General features: G+C 40.4%; 1 protein-coding gene across 2 annotated transcripts in view; it reads right to left on the bottom strand.

Moving 5' to 3' along the window:
- ROBO2 (roundabout guidance receptor 2) overlaps positions 1-15,275 on the bottom strand; it is a 980,064-nt gene that overhangs the window by 938,990 nt on the left and 25,799 nt on the right. For both annotated transcript variants that reach the window (XM_033146834.1, XM_033146835.1), the window contains exon 2: positions 7,254-7,370. In XM_033146834.1, the coding sequence (XP_033002725.1) occupies positions 7,254-7,370 (117 nt within the window). The remainder of the gene's footprint in view (positions 1-7,253; positions 7,371-15,275) is intronic.

Below are 15,275 nucleotides of genomic sequence, written 5' to 3' on the forward strand. Positions count from 1 at the left end.
TCATTATTAACCAATTAGATATGGGGAGGGGATTTAAGTGATTGTACAGACACCTTTGCAAGGGTAGTAGAATAAAACTTAATATAATCTTGTCTTTCTTGAATACTGGATTGGATTCACTATTTTAATATCTCTCACTGTATCAGCATACCATAGACTTGATTTGGCATAGCAACTTGTTGTAACAGAAGTAGCCTATTTTGAGGATATAATGTGATTCTGGTTTTGGACTATAGGCTACAATAGGAAAAGGTTCCATTTCTTGAGTGATTAAATGCATTTATGCATGAAGTAATTTAATAAATACAAGTGCAATTTTAAGTGACTACTGGAAACATACTACATGTCCTGCAATTTGATACCTCAAACAGATTAATTTCAAATCCTTCTGGCCTAAGTTCTTCCTCTTCTCTCTTTCCACAGAAATGATTTGATCTCATGTTAAATTCTTTAAAAATAATCAGCTGAATTTCAAAGGAAAATGACTACATAATTAACATTAGTATTATGATCTCTGTGATTGGGCTTGACCTCATTCTGAGACCGTTAATTTACTTCTTTTCATTTCATTCAGTGGGCTTGCAATATGGATTTCTTGGTCTCTCTTTTTACATTTCCCCAATCTCCCTACCCCCAAAAATACTTTGCATGAAAATTTTACTGTTATTTAACAGTAAATCAATGCAATCTAAATAGCAAATGCATATTTCACAGTCATCATTGACAGTATTTTCTGGCTGGGTTTGCAAACATTTTTGAAGCCAGCAACAATTGTAAAAGAAATGATTAAACTCATCCTTTTTAATTACCCCCAAGTAATTTAGGCATTGTGTTTATTCTAAATAACATAAAAATCAAGGGTGGTGTTCCATGATTATGTGGAAATTTGCATTTAAGCAATGTTCAAAGCACTTTTTACATGTAAACTCAGTAATACAACAACCTAGTAATGTAGGTTGGAATTTATTTTTCCTGTATTCTTGATGAGGTACTGCATGAGTTACAGCAGTTTGGCAGAAAACACATTGGGATTTACTGGTAGATCTTGGATGCTTTAAAGTTCAGCAATGGCAACAAAACTACTCTCCCTCCCCACTTTTAAATTATACTTCTGAAATGATTTTGGGACAGGGGGTAATCAAGGGTGATTTTGCTTGTGTGAAAGCACTGAGAACGTAGTTTAGTTCTGGAACGCAAAACAACTTCCTTAGCTCTGAATTCCTTCATTCTAAGTAAAGTATAAGCTTTTTGCACCTGGCTCCACTTAATAGATCTCAGGATTCTTGGTTGTTGTTTTTTAAGTAGATCCCACAGACCTGACATGTGCACTAGTTATTGCACAAGTTTAGCCAGATATTCTGCTACCACTGTTAACTCCTTGGCCTTGTCCATTAAAAGCTTCCTTTTAAAATTTCATGTGCTTAGTTGGTTGAATATTGTTCCCACAGTTATTAAGGAAGGCCTTCACCTATTAGAACTAGAAACAAACATGTTTAGTAAATAGCATTCTAAGGAATGGCAGATTCCAAAAAACTTTCCAATTTCAGCCCTCAAATCTAAGCACTAGGGTAGGACCTTAGGTTATTTTAAAGCTGGAAAGTGACCACCACCATCACATTTTCATTGGAAAACAACTGTATAAAAGTGGGCTATACATTTTTCAGATAAAGAAATAAACGCACTCTCTCTCTTTCTCTCATACGCACACACACACAAATAAAACATCCAAGGTTTGATTAACATACTACTTCTTGCACAATGGGACTTTTCCTTCCTTTCCTGTACCACCTCCCACCCTGTACCACCTCCCATACCCTGAAAATCTGCTCCAGAAGGCTAGGAGACAAGAAAGGATACCCCCACTGTGCCAATGGAAGTGCATTGCACAACAGGGTTGGCATCATGGAATGTCACTCAATGGGAATAAGTTGGCTTTGAAGAGTTGTTCAGCCTCAATAATATTTGTAACTAAATACAGAATATCAAATATGTTCAGATGCTTTAAAATTTCACGATTCCATTAAATTCATGCAAAATGGGGGGGGGGGAGAGATCTATGTAAACAAAACAGGCTACATTCATTTCTGAATTGAGCTGATTTGAAGTGTAAAATATACATGAAATGTCAAGCAGTATTTCAAGAAATGTACATTAGTACACTTAGATCTTGTATGGACTCCAAGATTAAAAGTTGTTATATTTTATGCATCAGTGTATCATTCTCTCCATTGCCAATTCTTTTTATTTCTTCTATGAAGTTTTCCTGATTAATACCAATACGACTGCCAAAAATATGTCTGAAGAGACTCATCTATTTTGTTCCTTTTGAATGTGCCATATTTTAAAGGGGAAGGGAAGGTTTCTTCTGAGAAACATTATTTTAATTATATATTCAACAAACATTTTTGTATTAACATTAAACTTTTTTTAGTATTATATGTATTTGAAGATCAAGCCCTTTACTTAGCCAGTGACTATATGACAGACAACAGTCTAACAACCACCCCCTAAATTTTCACAGGCATCCATGATACCTTCTTTACCACAGTTTCATCTGTTCATTTCCATAGCTTTCAGTTCCATAGCTCGATGAAACATACAACAAGAATCAATAAGAGCAGTCCTTTTTTCCCTGGAGGGATGCAGGGGTTCGCATATCCCTAAACATTTTGTGAATCTAAGTTTGGTCTCATTGAGGGCAGTATTTCAATATGAGTAGGGTACCCCTAAACATTTTTTTATAGAAAAAAGCACTGAATAAGAGCATTTTCATATACTAATCTGGAATTAAATGGATGGTGTTTCTGCAATGCTCTAATATGGAAACATGAGATTTATAATCTATGCAGAACTTTTTGCTGGTCAAAGTCAGCCCTTGAACAGTAGAATAGAAGAATTCAAAGCTTTTAATTCTTCTTTAAAAAAAAAAAAAAGGACTGAAGAACTGCCATCTCAGAAATCAAAAGGTAATTTGTCAATGTATTTCAGTGTCTCTGTGCTAAAAGCCAAACCCCCAATATTTTGCCTCCTTCAAATTCTCTTCCTTATCAGATAGAAATGGGCAAAGCACATTCGAGTTATAATACACAAAAGGGAAACATGGTGCTGAAGATGACTGGCTCTGGGAAGATATATTACATCTCAATTCTCTTTCCTTTCCTCCAGAGTCCTAAGCATATATACAAGGTCTCACAAGAACCAAAGGAAGATCCTCCCCAATTTATAGCTTTCTTTCCTTGATTTCCATGTACAGCAAGTGCTAAGCACCCATCTCTGTGGGATTCAGTCTAACTGCAGACACATTTCTTACAGACAACTCCCATGCTGGGTGAAACTAAATGTATTTGGCTTGTAAATTCCTGGATGTTCCTTGGAAACTGTATCAATCCAGGATCAGTTAGTGTTTGAAATTATTGCTATTTATTTTAATGCAACCTGCTATTTATCTGTTCATTTCCCTGAAGCCTTCAATTAAAAAAAATACTTCAAATCAAAAGCCTGCAGTTGATTCTGTCTAGCCACAGGATTGTCCCACTCACTTGCATTAGTGTTTTGGCCATGCTCAGAACATTTAAGGAGAATTAAAGGCAACCTACTAACAGACCTTTTGCCTTCCCCAAATCTAGATCCCATATTTAGGAGAGTTAACATGGTAATGACAGTGGCTGAATTAAGAAGGAAACATCCCTTGATGTGTTCCATGTGACAAGAACAGTGTGTGTGTTTCTGCTGCAGGGGCTTTCTCCCACATAGGAGTGTAGTCTTAGGCACACAACAGGGGATTGCAACACCCATTCTACGGCAAAAAATTTTTGCGAAAGTTAAATTTCAAAAACTAAACATTTGCAATGAGACATGTTGTAGCTGCTGTTTTGTTGTAAACAGCATTGGATGGTACTGTTATAAATTGTATGCAATATTTCCTTATACATTCTTAATACTTTTACAGTATGCAGTTTTTCAGAGCGAAGCCCTTCCAAGGTGGTTAAGAGAATATACTTTCATGTACCGGTAAATACAGGATAGTTTAGTTTTATATATACAGCACTGGCCCTCAACTGAAGTTGTACCTAAGCACAATGGAGTGGTGCCTGAGAGAGAACACACACACACATTATTTACTAAATCAGTAGTTTAGGTTTACAAATCTGAATTGAAATTAAAAGCCTATTTGCATTCCCTTCTACTTGCCTTCAATTCAGAAGATGAATAATCTGCAGAATATTAAACATTTTCTAAGTGAAGTCAGTACAAATGTAAGAGATTTTATGAAATTGCTTGCATAAAGGAGAAATGGAACTGCATCTGTTAGGGAAGAAAGGAAACCTTGCATCTTTATTTAAGGTATGTTTCATTTGGGCTGTGCCCTTAATCTTTAAGCAAATTTCATAAAGACAGTGGTAAAAAAGGCAAATAATGTGCCTTATGGTGTATCCACATGGGAGCTAGACAACTAGTCATGTCATGAAGCCACCCCTACCATGGGTCCATAGCTCCCACATTTCCATGATGTAACACAGGGTGCTTATGATTTTATGATTTGTTTGTCCACATGTCTAGTCACTACGCACAGCCAGCCCCAACATGAGCACAGCTGGCACAACCCACTGTGTCATCTGAAACCACCCTTGGACAATAAGTTGTGAAATCTGCCCTTTCCAATATTTTAATTAAATCAGTGAAGGTATTTCAGAGGAGCTTCAATGAAGTAAACAGTATGACAACATAGCAGGCTTTCACTTCTGGATCTGAATGAACAAAATGGGTTGTTTAGCATGATCAGCTGGTTGCTAGGCAGGCTTCTTCTTAATTTCCCATGGCTACATTTGCAATGATAGGAGCTATATTTAGACCCAATTTAAATGTGACACAAGGCTTGATTTTTTTAAATCCACAACCATGTGGAGTTCCATGTGACTGGTTCACTTTTATACTAGATCATCAGCATGCAATTAGTATGCCAACTATGATGCTGCCTAGGTGGCATGCTAGGCCGCATGACCTCTAGCTCTGTATGTCATTTGTAGCTCACAAGTGACTTTGTAAAGCAGGGATAAGGAACCTGTGGCATAATCCCTGAGATGCTAATATGAGTTGGAGTCCAACAATGCCTGGAGGGCCACAGGTTTCCCACCTCTGTTGTAGAACCTCTCTTGTTTACATGGGAGCTCTCCCTGCCTCCTGTTATCTGCCCCCTTTCTCAGGGGAGAAAGGTAGGAGAGACTGGCAGCTGAAGCAAGCTATGAGGCTCCTTTCAAGTTGGACCCATCTCAAAGACCCAGACCAAAACAAGAACTGGAACTGGAAGTGTTTGCATTTAAAGTTCACTCAAAGTCTCATGCCATCACTTGTCACAGATTCCTAGTGCCAGCCATGTGAAACCCCATACAGGTACATCCCCAATGTCATGATTAAGCCTTGTGTGATAATACACTATATATGAAATTCAGTCTCTGTGCTAAACAAAATTCAATGGGAAATTTGTAATGGGCATAAGAACATTTGGCAGTAGCCTTCCCCCAACCCTTTCCCTCCCTGCCCAAGAGAAGGGAGCAAAGCAGTACTGCTTACATTTGTAACTCCAATGTGGTTCTGAAAACTTAGTTTGGCTTCTGGTAGATCCTACTTCACAATCATAGTACACATTGCATTTAGTTGGAACAGTTATGTAGTCTGAACTTTAAAATGATATTTGCTGGGTTCTCTCCTTTCTTTCCCTTTCATGCAACTATACATTCTGCAATTTTCATAATAATTACTATAACAGAAGCTAGAATTATATTACTCAGGGTTAGCACAAGATTTGAGAATCCTTTTTAGACTTTCCTTCACCTTGGAGAAAGGGTGCTGGTTCTTTTCAGAGCCAAGACTTGGTATAAAAAACATAACCAGAATAAATGCCGACATTTGCTAAAGCACAAGACTGTATTTCCAACAGAAATTGCAACTTCAGAGATTTTTAGTGAGTATACAGTGTGAGTCTGATTTACGCAACTCAGGGTTATCAGAAGTTTGAAAATATACTTATATATTATACACGATATAGATGTTTGCTAGTTCAGTAAGACAGGTGCCAAAGTCAGCTTTGAAGTCACACACAACTGCATCATGATCCAACAAATGTGAAACAAACATCAGGAAAAACCATTTTAAAATCGCCAAACACAATTCAAATCCTTTTGTACCTTTAAGCAATGCAAAATGCAATCATCTGACCAATGTACTTGTGCCTAAACAAACATATAAACCATCAGTTAATATCTCCAATTATCTCAAAACTCTCAAGCACTTCTTCAATTCTCCTTTTCTATTATTATTTTCACAGCATAAGGCAGGAGTGGGGAACTGCAACTGCACTCCCCAAAGGTTGTTGAACTTCAACACCCAGTATCCCTGACTATTGGTCATGCTGGCTGTAGCTGATGGGATTTGGAGGTAAAGAACATTTTTTGGGGGGGAGGCACAAGTTCCCCATCCCAGATTTAAGCTATGAATATACCGGTACATGCTATTCAGCCATTTCTTCTCTTGCTACCCCCCCCCCCCCGCAAACAACAACAATACAGAGGTTTTGAAAATGATCAAAGCCAGGCATAGAAGCAAGACAGCACATCCCTCAAATGAAAAAGTCTCTTGAAAATGTAACTGAGGTTGCACAGACAGTCATTAAGAAAAATCAGCAAAACCACAAAGAACATATGCCTCCCTTCACACATCAGAGTTATCACATGGAGAATGCAAAGCATTCTTTATATAGCCAGAAAAATAATAATGAATGACTTCTACTACTTTAAATTATACACTGTTTCACATCCAATAGCATCACAAACATTTACTATTTCAAAGACTTCCAGCAGGAGTGGCTGGTACGGCAGGGCGGTGCTGCACTGCCACTTTCCTCACAGTGGTAGCACTGTAGCCTAGCAGGACAGTGAAGCAACAAAGTTGGAGCTGTATGGGTGCCCCAGTGAGGCAATATAGCAATCTGCACAACCCTGCCCTTGCTCCCACTCATCCCTTCACCATTCTGGTAAGCACCAATAACAACACTGTCAAGAGGTGGTGGTTCAGCACCACTGCACTGCACTGGCCGCTCCTAATTTCCACAACTGTGTCACTAAAAGAACCAAAACAGAGGGTAAAAGAACTATTTGCTAATTCATCCATAGTCAAGCAAAACTAAAAATGAACACCTGCGGAATAAGCCAAACTACATTCATATTTCCTCTCAATAATAAAATCTTTCCATTTACCTTGACCTTGTCCGTTACCACGATCACTCCAAATCGTCAGAGTTACAATTAAAACCCAAGACATCCATCCGGCTACTCTGAAACACCCTTGGTCTTCAGCCATTGCATTATTGGACTCTACAGAGGCAAGAAAGAAAAGAAATCATCACAAATTGATCATCACACCCATGTAGAAATTATACATTTAAGGAGAAACTATATCCTTAGAGTTCATCTATTTGTCTATCTATTTCAAAATGTCAGTCTGTGTTACGGTATGGTATGGGGTGCTTGTTCATCCTTTTTTCCATAATTTGAAAAGATTTTTCAATACCTAGAACGAAATAATAATAGAAATGAAGGCAAAGTGTTATCATTAATATTGCTACAAAAACAAAAACAAAAGTTTTGAAAAAAGCAGATATATCATTCTCTTAGATTGTATATAACTATCGGGAAGAGTAAGATAATAATTAAATTATGTTCCCGTTTAAGTCTCTGAGGAATTCAAAATCTGGACTCTTATTTTCAATACTTTGTTTTGACACAGGACAGTGTCAAAAGTGGTGCCCATGTGCCAATAACGTTCCTTTTGTGAAGAACAGAACACAGAAGCACAACTCACTGTTGGAAGTATAGATTATATCATTTCTGGTGACACAAAGCATATTTTGAGGTGTACACCCCAGCTCCTTATTCTTGCCTATCTATTTTGGCATTAGAATGCTATGCATGAGAGTGCTGTATACCCAACTAAAGCCCTGGATCAGATGCAACTCAATGCCAGCTTATAGAGAACACTCTTCATTTGATCATGCAATGTCCCACTTTTCCTTAGAACATCCCTATTTTCAATGGAGAAATGTTGGTGGGTATGGAGTTATGTGATCTCTGAGCCAAGGAGATAAGCAACTATATAAGGAATCTGAAAGCAGCACTGTATAGGGAAGGTTTTTTTTTTTTTTACTGTTTTATGTTCTATTATGTTTTTATATATGTTCGAAGCTGCCCATAGTGGCTGTGATATAATAAATAAAGTAAGTAATAGGACAGAAGGGGACGACAGAGGATGAGATGGTTGGATGGTGTTCTCGAAGCGACTAGCATGAGTGTGGCCAAACTGCGGGAGGCAGCGAAAGATAGGCATGCCTGGCGTGCTCTGGTCCATGGGATTATGAAGAGTCGGACACGACTGAACGACTGAACAACAACAAATAGGGCATCCCTATTTTCGTTGGAGGGTATGGAGCATGGAGGAGATAGTTTGGAGACAGAGGCTTAACAGGCCTCAGAGAGCTCCAAACTTTGTTGGAGCGAGTTACTTATTTGGAACTGTCCATGGTTCTTCAGCTTTGCCTCTTTCTCCATGAAATGTGGCATCAGACCAACATGGTGTCTATCCATTTCCCCAGCCCCCATTCCACACAGTCTTTGTCATTCAAATGGAAATTCTATCAGTAAAGATTTTCCTACTATGGTCTATTCTAGGGACAGGACTATAAGTATTAAACATATGAGAGGGTGATGGGATGAGCACAGCAATGCCCCGAGCGTAACAGATATCCTGTCACTGTTCTGGTAGTTTTCCAACTCATGGAAGGTAAACTTCTGAAGTTTGGATCTTTCATATCTGTAAAAGCTTACTGTGAGTTTTAGAACTTTGGTTTCCCTTGGCTTAAATTAGGCCAACAATTATCAGAAACTATTTAAAACGAGCCGCATGTTAAGTCAAGGGTGGGAGGGAGAACTAGTTCCATCTTCTTGGAGAGTCACACTGACCTGACTTTAATTTCTCAATAAGAGTTCTCAAATGCCAAAAGTGAAATGCACGGCTGAACTTAGATCATGATATGCCAGAACAGCTTGATAGAACCTGTTTTCTGAATCGGGCCAGGTGGTCTTTAGTTACAGGTGGTCTTTCAGTGCCACTATTACTGAACTCACTATGTTAACAGTGTCAATAAACTCTCAGAAAATTGTTGGTTTCAAAGAAATAAGAACAGATTCATTAATCTGTTTCAGACAGTTACTTTTTTTTTTTATTAGGAGGAGTATAAACAGACAGATGGTGTTCAATTAGTTATTTACCTACGTTGGGATTTTAATGAACGCTGGTACAGATAATTTTTAATTTTCTCTTTATCTGCTGAAAGCTGATATTTCATAAATGCCAAATTGCTGTCTCTACATCCTTGCCAGCTTTCTATAAATATCAAAACCTCAAATTCATTAAAATTAATTATTAAAACTACATGGGATTCACTGTCTAGATTTTGTCAAACATATCTTTCACATGGGAATGTTAATGATCTGCTATAAACAGTCCTTTAAAGCATCACCTAGTTTGCTTCCTAGTTCAGTGTGTGTGTGTGTACACCCACCCACACCTCCTTTGCTTTTCTTAAAGATTCATATTTTAGCATGTGCCCTTAGGCTATGTTTTTCTATTGCCGCCCTGGGACAGCAACAAAATAGTATGGGCTATGGTCTTCTAGAAAAAGGAACCTACACCAGCTACACAAAGGAAGTAGCTGACTGCCCACAACAGCAGAAACATAGTTTCATAGTACATGTCATGCCTGTATGAATATATACATATTGTGGCTCAATTCAGCCAATCCTCCAAACTGTGGAGGATTATTTGAAAGGTCCTTTCCTCTCACTGAGCTTCACTTTCAGTCTTCTGTTAACGCTAACATTAGCTTGTACTCAAACCCAGAACTGGAAACCAGCTTCAAACTATTGCTACCCATTTTTGTTTGAGGAGAAAGCACCTACGGTATTTTGACAATGTAGGTGAATGGAAACTGCAAGCTAAAAGTGAAACCACACATATAGACGAGGGAGTGTGCAAGTCTATGGTTTGTTTCCAGTTATCCAAATGTTTTGGAGGGTTGTGTGAACAGAGCCACAAGCCCTATGCAGGTGTTATAACTGCATGAGGCTGAGAGCAAGGGTGGGTGTGCTGGTCCTTTTCCATCCATTTCAGCCCCACTGCCTGACCCATATGTCAGAGGGCAAAGGTCTGCAGACCTTCACTGTGGTACTACATGGTGGTGAGGGTGAGTGACAGGGCTGTAACAGAGAGAGGAGGTCCAGTGGGTATGCCCCTGCTTTCCCCATCATTGCTTGAAGACAAGAATAATTGAATAGAACTATACTACCCCCATCTTTAGAGCTCCCAGTCCCTTGAGTTGCATAAAACCCTTTCATTAGTGAGGTTTTGACACAAGTCAAAGATATATCTATTTACTCAGGCTTTAGAGTCTTCCTCATTGCAGTGTTGCTGGCTGACAGTTTGTTTAAAGACAAAAAAATTTCCTTCCAATAGCACCTTAGAAACCAACCAAGTTTGTTCTTGGTATGAGCTTTCGTGTGCATGCATGCACATGAAAGCTCATACCAAGAACAAACTTAGTTGGTCTCTAAGGTGCTACTGGAAGGATTTTTTTGTTTGTTTGTTTTGACTATGGCAAACCAACACAGCTACCTACCTGTAACTTTGTTTTAAGAGCAACTATTTTTTTCTGTTTTAATGTTTAATGTGACAGAAGGGTGATGGTTGTTTTTAACTTCTTTATTTCTATTGCACTAATATTTTGCAATGCAGCCCAATAATTCACACAATCTCAGATACAACTTCTTAATCAATTTTGCTCCCTAAAGTGACCCTAAAACCAATTTGTGCTTCACCTCTGGACACACATATTAAAAACCAACACAGTTGTAGGATATATGAAATCAGATCTTTAAAAACATTTTGAAGGTTAACCATGATCAGAGAACAGCAGTGCCTAAGGGAATGTCAATGTTAGAGAGAAGCTTCTGCCTAGAATATAAATTCCAAACTGAATAAGGGGGATGAAAGTGAAACACATAAATGCATATTGCAGTTTTGACTTGGTATTGAAGAGAATGAGGTCTTTTTCCATGGGGGGTGGGGGGTGGGGGGTGGGAGGCATTGTTACCAACAGGGAGGAAATTAGTTTTCCCAATACCAACTATTTAGAAAACCAACCTCAAATCATGTTTAAGGCATGAACACCTTCAATTATCCTCTGTTTCAGTATGTTTTCATTACATGGAAGGCTGAAATGAATCACACACCATTGTTTTTGTTTCTTTATTAATGCATTGTTAAAAGTTATATATTACCATTTATCAATGTAAGTAGACTCCATCAGGAGGACAAATAAACCATTTTTCCTAACTTTGCAACACCTGCACACAGAGGCATTGAGAGGTGGCGGCCCAGGGGGTACTGAGCTCCAAGTCTTTCATACTGGGCCCCAGATCTCCAGCCTCTCCTTTTTTAAAACTTAAAATTGTTTCTGTTACTTACTTTGCTTACAGGGTGTGTTACAAAGCACAGTGTCGGCAAAACCTCAGCCACCCAGCTACTTAATTTGTGCCCAGAGGCATTTATTTCAGTTTCATTCTGTACGGAAGCAGTGAGTCTTGACAACAGATTGCAGGTGGGCTGGAGGGCATAGTATACTGGGCTCAAAAAAAAAAAACCTCTTAGCACCCCACAGCTGAATGTGAGCCCTTACAGTCAAGAGCTTTCCCCCTCTATGAATTTGCACCTGATTGTTAGCTTGAATATATATATTTTAGCATGTATCATGGGCCTATCCCCAAAGTCTTTTAAGTACCTCTCAATGCCTTGGCCCGCACAGATCTTTAATGTGTCATTTTACTACTTTCCCCAAGTTAGTTATATAAGATTGGGGTGTTAGGGGAGGGGTATTACCTCGGTGGGGGACACACATCATGCTCCTTCTGGTGTAGTTTGCCCACCTTTGGTCCCCATCCTCTTACCTGTGGCTCCTAGAAGCTATCAGCATGCAATAGCAGCCACACCCCAGGAATGGTTTTGACTGGCCAGCTAAACCAGGTGAGGGAAGTCAATGGGTCTCAAACACTCAGTGAGTTAAGGACTTTCCCTGCATGCAAAGCAGGCTCTGGTGGATTGAGCAGACATGACCAATAATAGGTCCAATGGTCAAGAAGGCTGCTTCTGCACATGCTGTAGCGGGAAATGAGGGGTAGATAGGGCTCATCAACCTGGAAAGCAAAACTTTGATCCTAAACCCATGCTGCCTTTGTAGGATATCTTTAGGAGAAGAAAAGGCTAATGAGTAAACTCTACACAGATCTAGAATGGAGTCCCTAAGACAGTTGGATGGTGCCTTGTACGCCTCTTTCTGGCAACGTCTGCAACCAAACTGGCACCAAACGTAATGCTCTGCTTTCCTTTGGACCACGTAAGCAAGGCAGTGAGGGAGGTTTTGTCATCTGGGCAGCCCAGGACCTTTATACACACTGCCCAGGCATGTGCCCCAGTGAGGTCACTTTGGTGCTGCTAATGCAGCAGTCTGACTTCACTCTCACTACACATTGTCTCTTGAGACAGACAGATGCCAACAATTATATGAGTGCCTCACACATTTGGTTTGGAGGCAGTTTAGTTTCCTGCACAGGGGAGAAGCAAGAAACAGCTGGGCTGATTTCCCTTATCTTTGACTAACCTTCTGGGCTTTCTGGGAATGAAGGGATGGCTGTTTACATTGCACAGAATTGCCTTGCCCTCAAGTGGCCCTGGCTGGGGAAGGGGGAGGTACGAGATCTTGGGGGAAACACCAGGAGAAACTATTCTTCCTTTCAATCTGCCTAAGGCCTCTGGGTGACCTCAGTCCTCACTGACTTTCATCCTTGTGATACACTTCTAATTCACAAATCCTTGAAATGGCTGCTGCTGGTTTCAGAAACATGAATACATTTTCGGCTAAGCTTCCAACTAACACTAGCTGAATGAATGTTTTCACCTTCATAGTGACCCCACTTGTACTGTTCCAGTTTGGAGATGTGACTTTACATTGCTGGCAAAACTGGCATTTTGCTTCAGGCAGAGGTCCCAGGGACTTTGAGCAAACTAACCAGCCAGTGGACTGGGATTAAGTCACGGACTTGGGGGCAGGGCCGTCTCGTAATAAGGGCTGGGTGGCGCGTTGCACCAGGGCACCAGGCCCCCCAGGGGCGCCCCCGGCGGCATACCGGGCGCTCCCTCCCCAACCCGCGCCCGCCCCCATGGGCGGGCGGGCGCTCGCGCGCCGGAGGGCAAGCTACAAGCTGGCTGCCCTCCAGAGCCCCAGCTGGAGCGCTGGGAAGGGCGCGCAAAGCCCCGCGCTGCTCCAGCGCACGCCCCTCATCCCCCGCTCGTCCACCTCCCTCCCGCGCTGGCCGCCCCTCGGGGGGATGAGGGGCATGGCGCTGGAGCGGCGCGGGGCTTTGCGCACCCTTCCCAGCGCTCCAGAGGGCGGCCGGCTTGCAGCGCCACACCCCTCATCCCCCGCTCGGCCACCCCCCCTCCCGAAGGGCCGCCAGCGTGGGAGGGACGTGGGCGGAGAGGCGGCCCACTGGGGGCGCCGAGGGATCGTCGCGCCAGGGCGCCTGATCCCTTTAAGACAGCACTGCTTGGGGGCATGAGGGCTCTCAGGCTTTCATCATTATCATCCTTTCCCTCAAAGCCCCTAACCTTATAGCTACACTATTCCCAGCAGAATCAGTATTGCTTATGAGCATTGTCGGTACAGGTATCTGAATATTCTCCTAGGTATCTTCTCCTGGTGCTTTCCAAGGTATCTATTCTAAGTTACAAAATACTCAGCCTAAGTAGAAATTGGCTTTGTTTCTTCAGATTTGTGTTCCTTACACTATCAATTCTTGTTGACAGCAGTCAGGCTTATAATCAAATAATACTGCCAAGTTATCATACATGGTACCAAAATAAAGCATTTGATACTTTCAGTCACTCCAATTTTCACTTTATAAGGAAGCAAGGAAGCTTTCATGATATAAAAAGAAGTATTTTCTTTAAGGCAATATTTCAATGCCTTACACATAAAAGTCCAGGACAATCACAGTATGTCTTTTAGTTTTTCTTTAAAAGGCTGTGTCTTATTTTCTAATTTTTATTGTAAAAGCCACACTTAGAGGTGAAACTCAAAAAATTAGAATATCGTGGAAAAGTCCGTTTATGTAAGCAATTGTTTTCATTAGCTACTGGAGTTTAATATATGAGATAGAATCATGACGTGCAAAGTAAGATATGTCAAGCCTTTATTTGTTATAATTGTGATGATTATGGTGTACAGCTGATGAAAACCCCAAAGCTGAAATTGTTAATTTGGGGTTCTCATCAGCTGTATGCCATAATCATCACAATTATAACAAATACAGGCTTGACATATCTCGCTTTGCATGTCATGAGTCTATCTCATATATTAGTTTCACCTTTTAAGTTTAATTACTGAAAGAAATGAACCTCTCCACAATATTCTAATATTTCAAGTTTCACCTGTACATAAGGCTTTAACTATAATCCAAAGCGTCTGGAGGGCATTAGGTTGGTAAAGACTGCCTTATGCATTCATTTTATAAGTTATCTGCATTTTATTTCCCTGCAGCTGTGGTCCAAGTTAGATTCCAAGTAGCAGTTAGCATACTAGTCTTAAACGTGGAAAACCAGGGCTCAAATATACACTAAGGCACCAAACTTACTAGGTAACCTCAGCCTAGTCACTATCCATCAGCCTAACCTACAACAGAGATATAGGATAATATAGAGGGGGAATCTGCCCTGAGCAATTTGAACAGGATAACAATATTATTAATAATTTTCTAAACTTTTCTGTTTTCTGCCTACCCTGTTAGTACACAATGGCTACTATATACCTGTGCCTAATTTTGCATGCAACTCCATAAAAGAATGGAACTGTATATAGGAATGTTATGTCCACCTAAAAAGGCACATACATTTTCAAAAACACAAGAATGATATAGAAAGGTAACCAGGATCTCCAACTGCACCTACTCATCCGACACAGCTATATGATAAAAAGGCACATTCTTTGGCTGCAGTGCAAGCCCATCCTGCTTGTTTGCTCAGATACGAACATAAGAGTCAGACAAATGGCCCATCTAGCTCAAACTGGCTATGCTGGCTCTCAGAAGCTCTCTAGGATTTTGGACAAGGGTCTC

The sequence above is a fragment of the Lacerta agilis genome, chromosome 4, assembly GCF_009819535.1.
Source record: "Lacerta agilis isolate rLacAgi1 chromosome 4, rLacAgi1.pri, whole genome shotgun sequence".
In the NCBI taxonomy this organism is placed as follows: Eukaryota; Metazoa; Chordata; class Lepidosauria; order Squamata; family Lacertidae; genus Lacerta; species Lacerta agilis.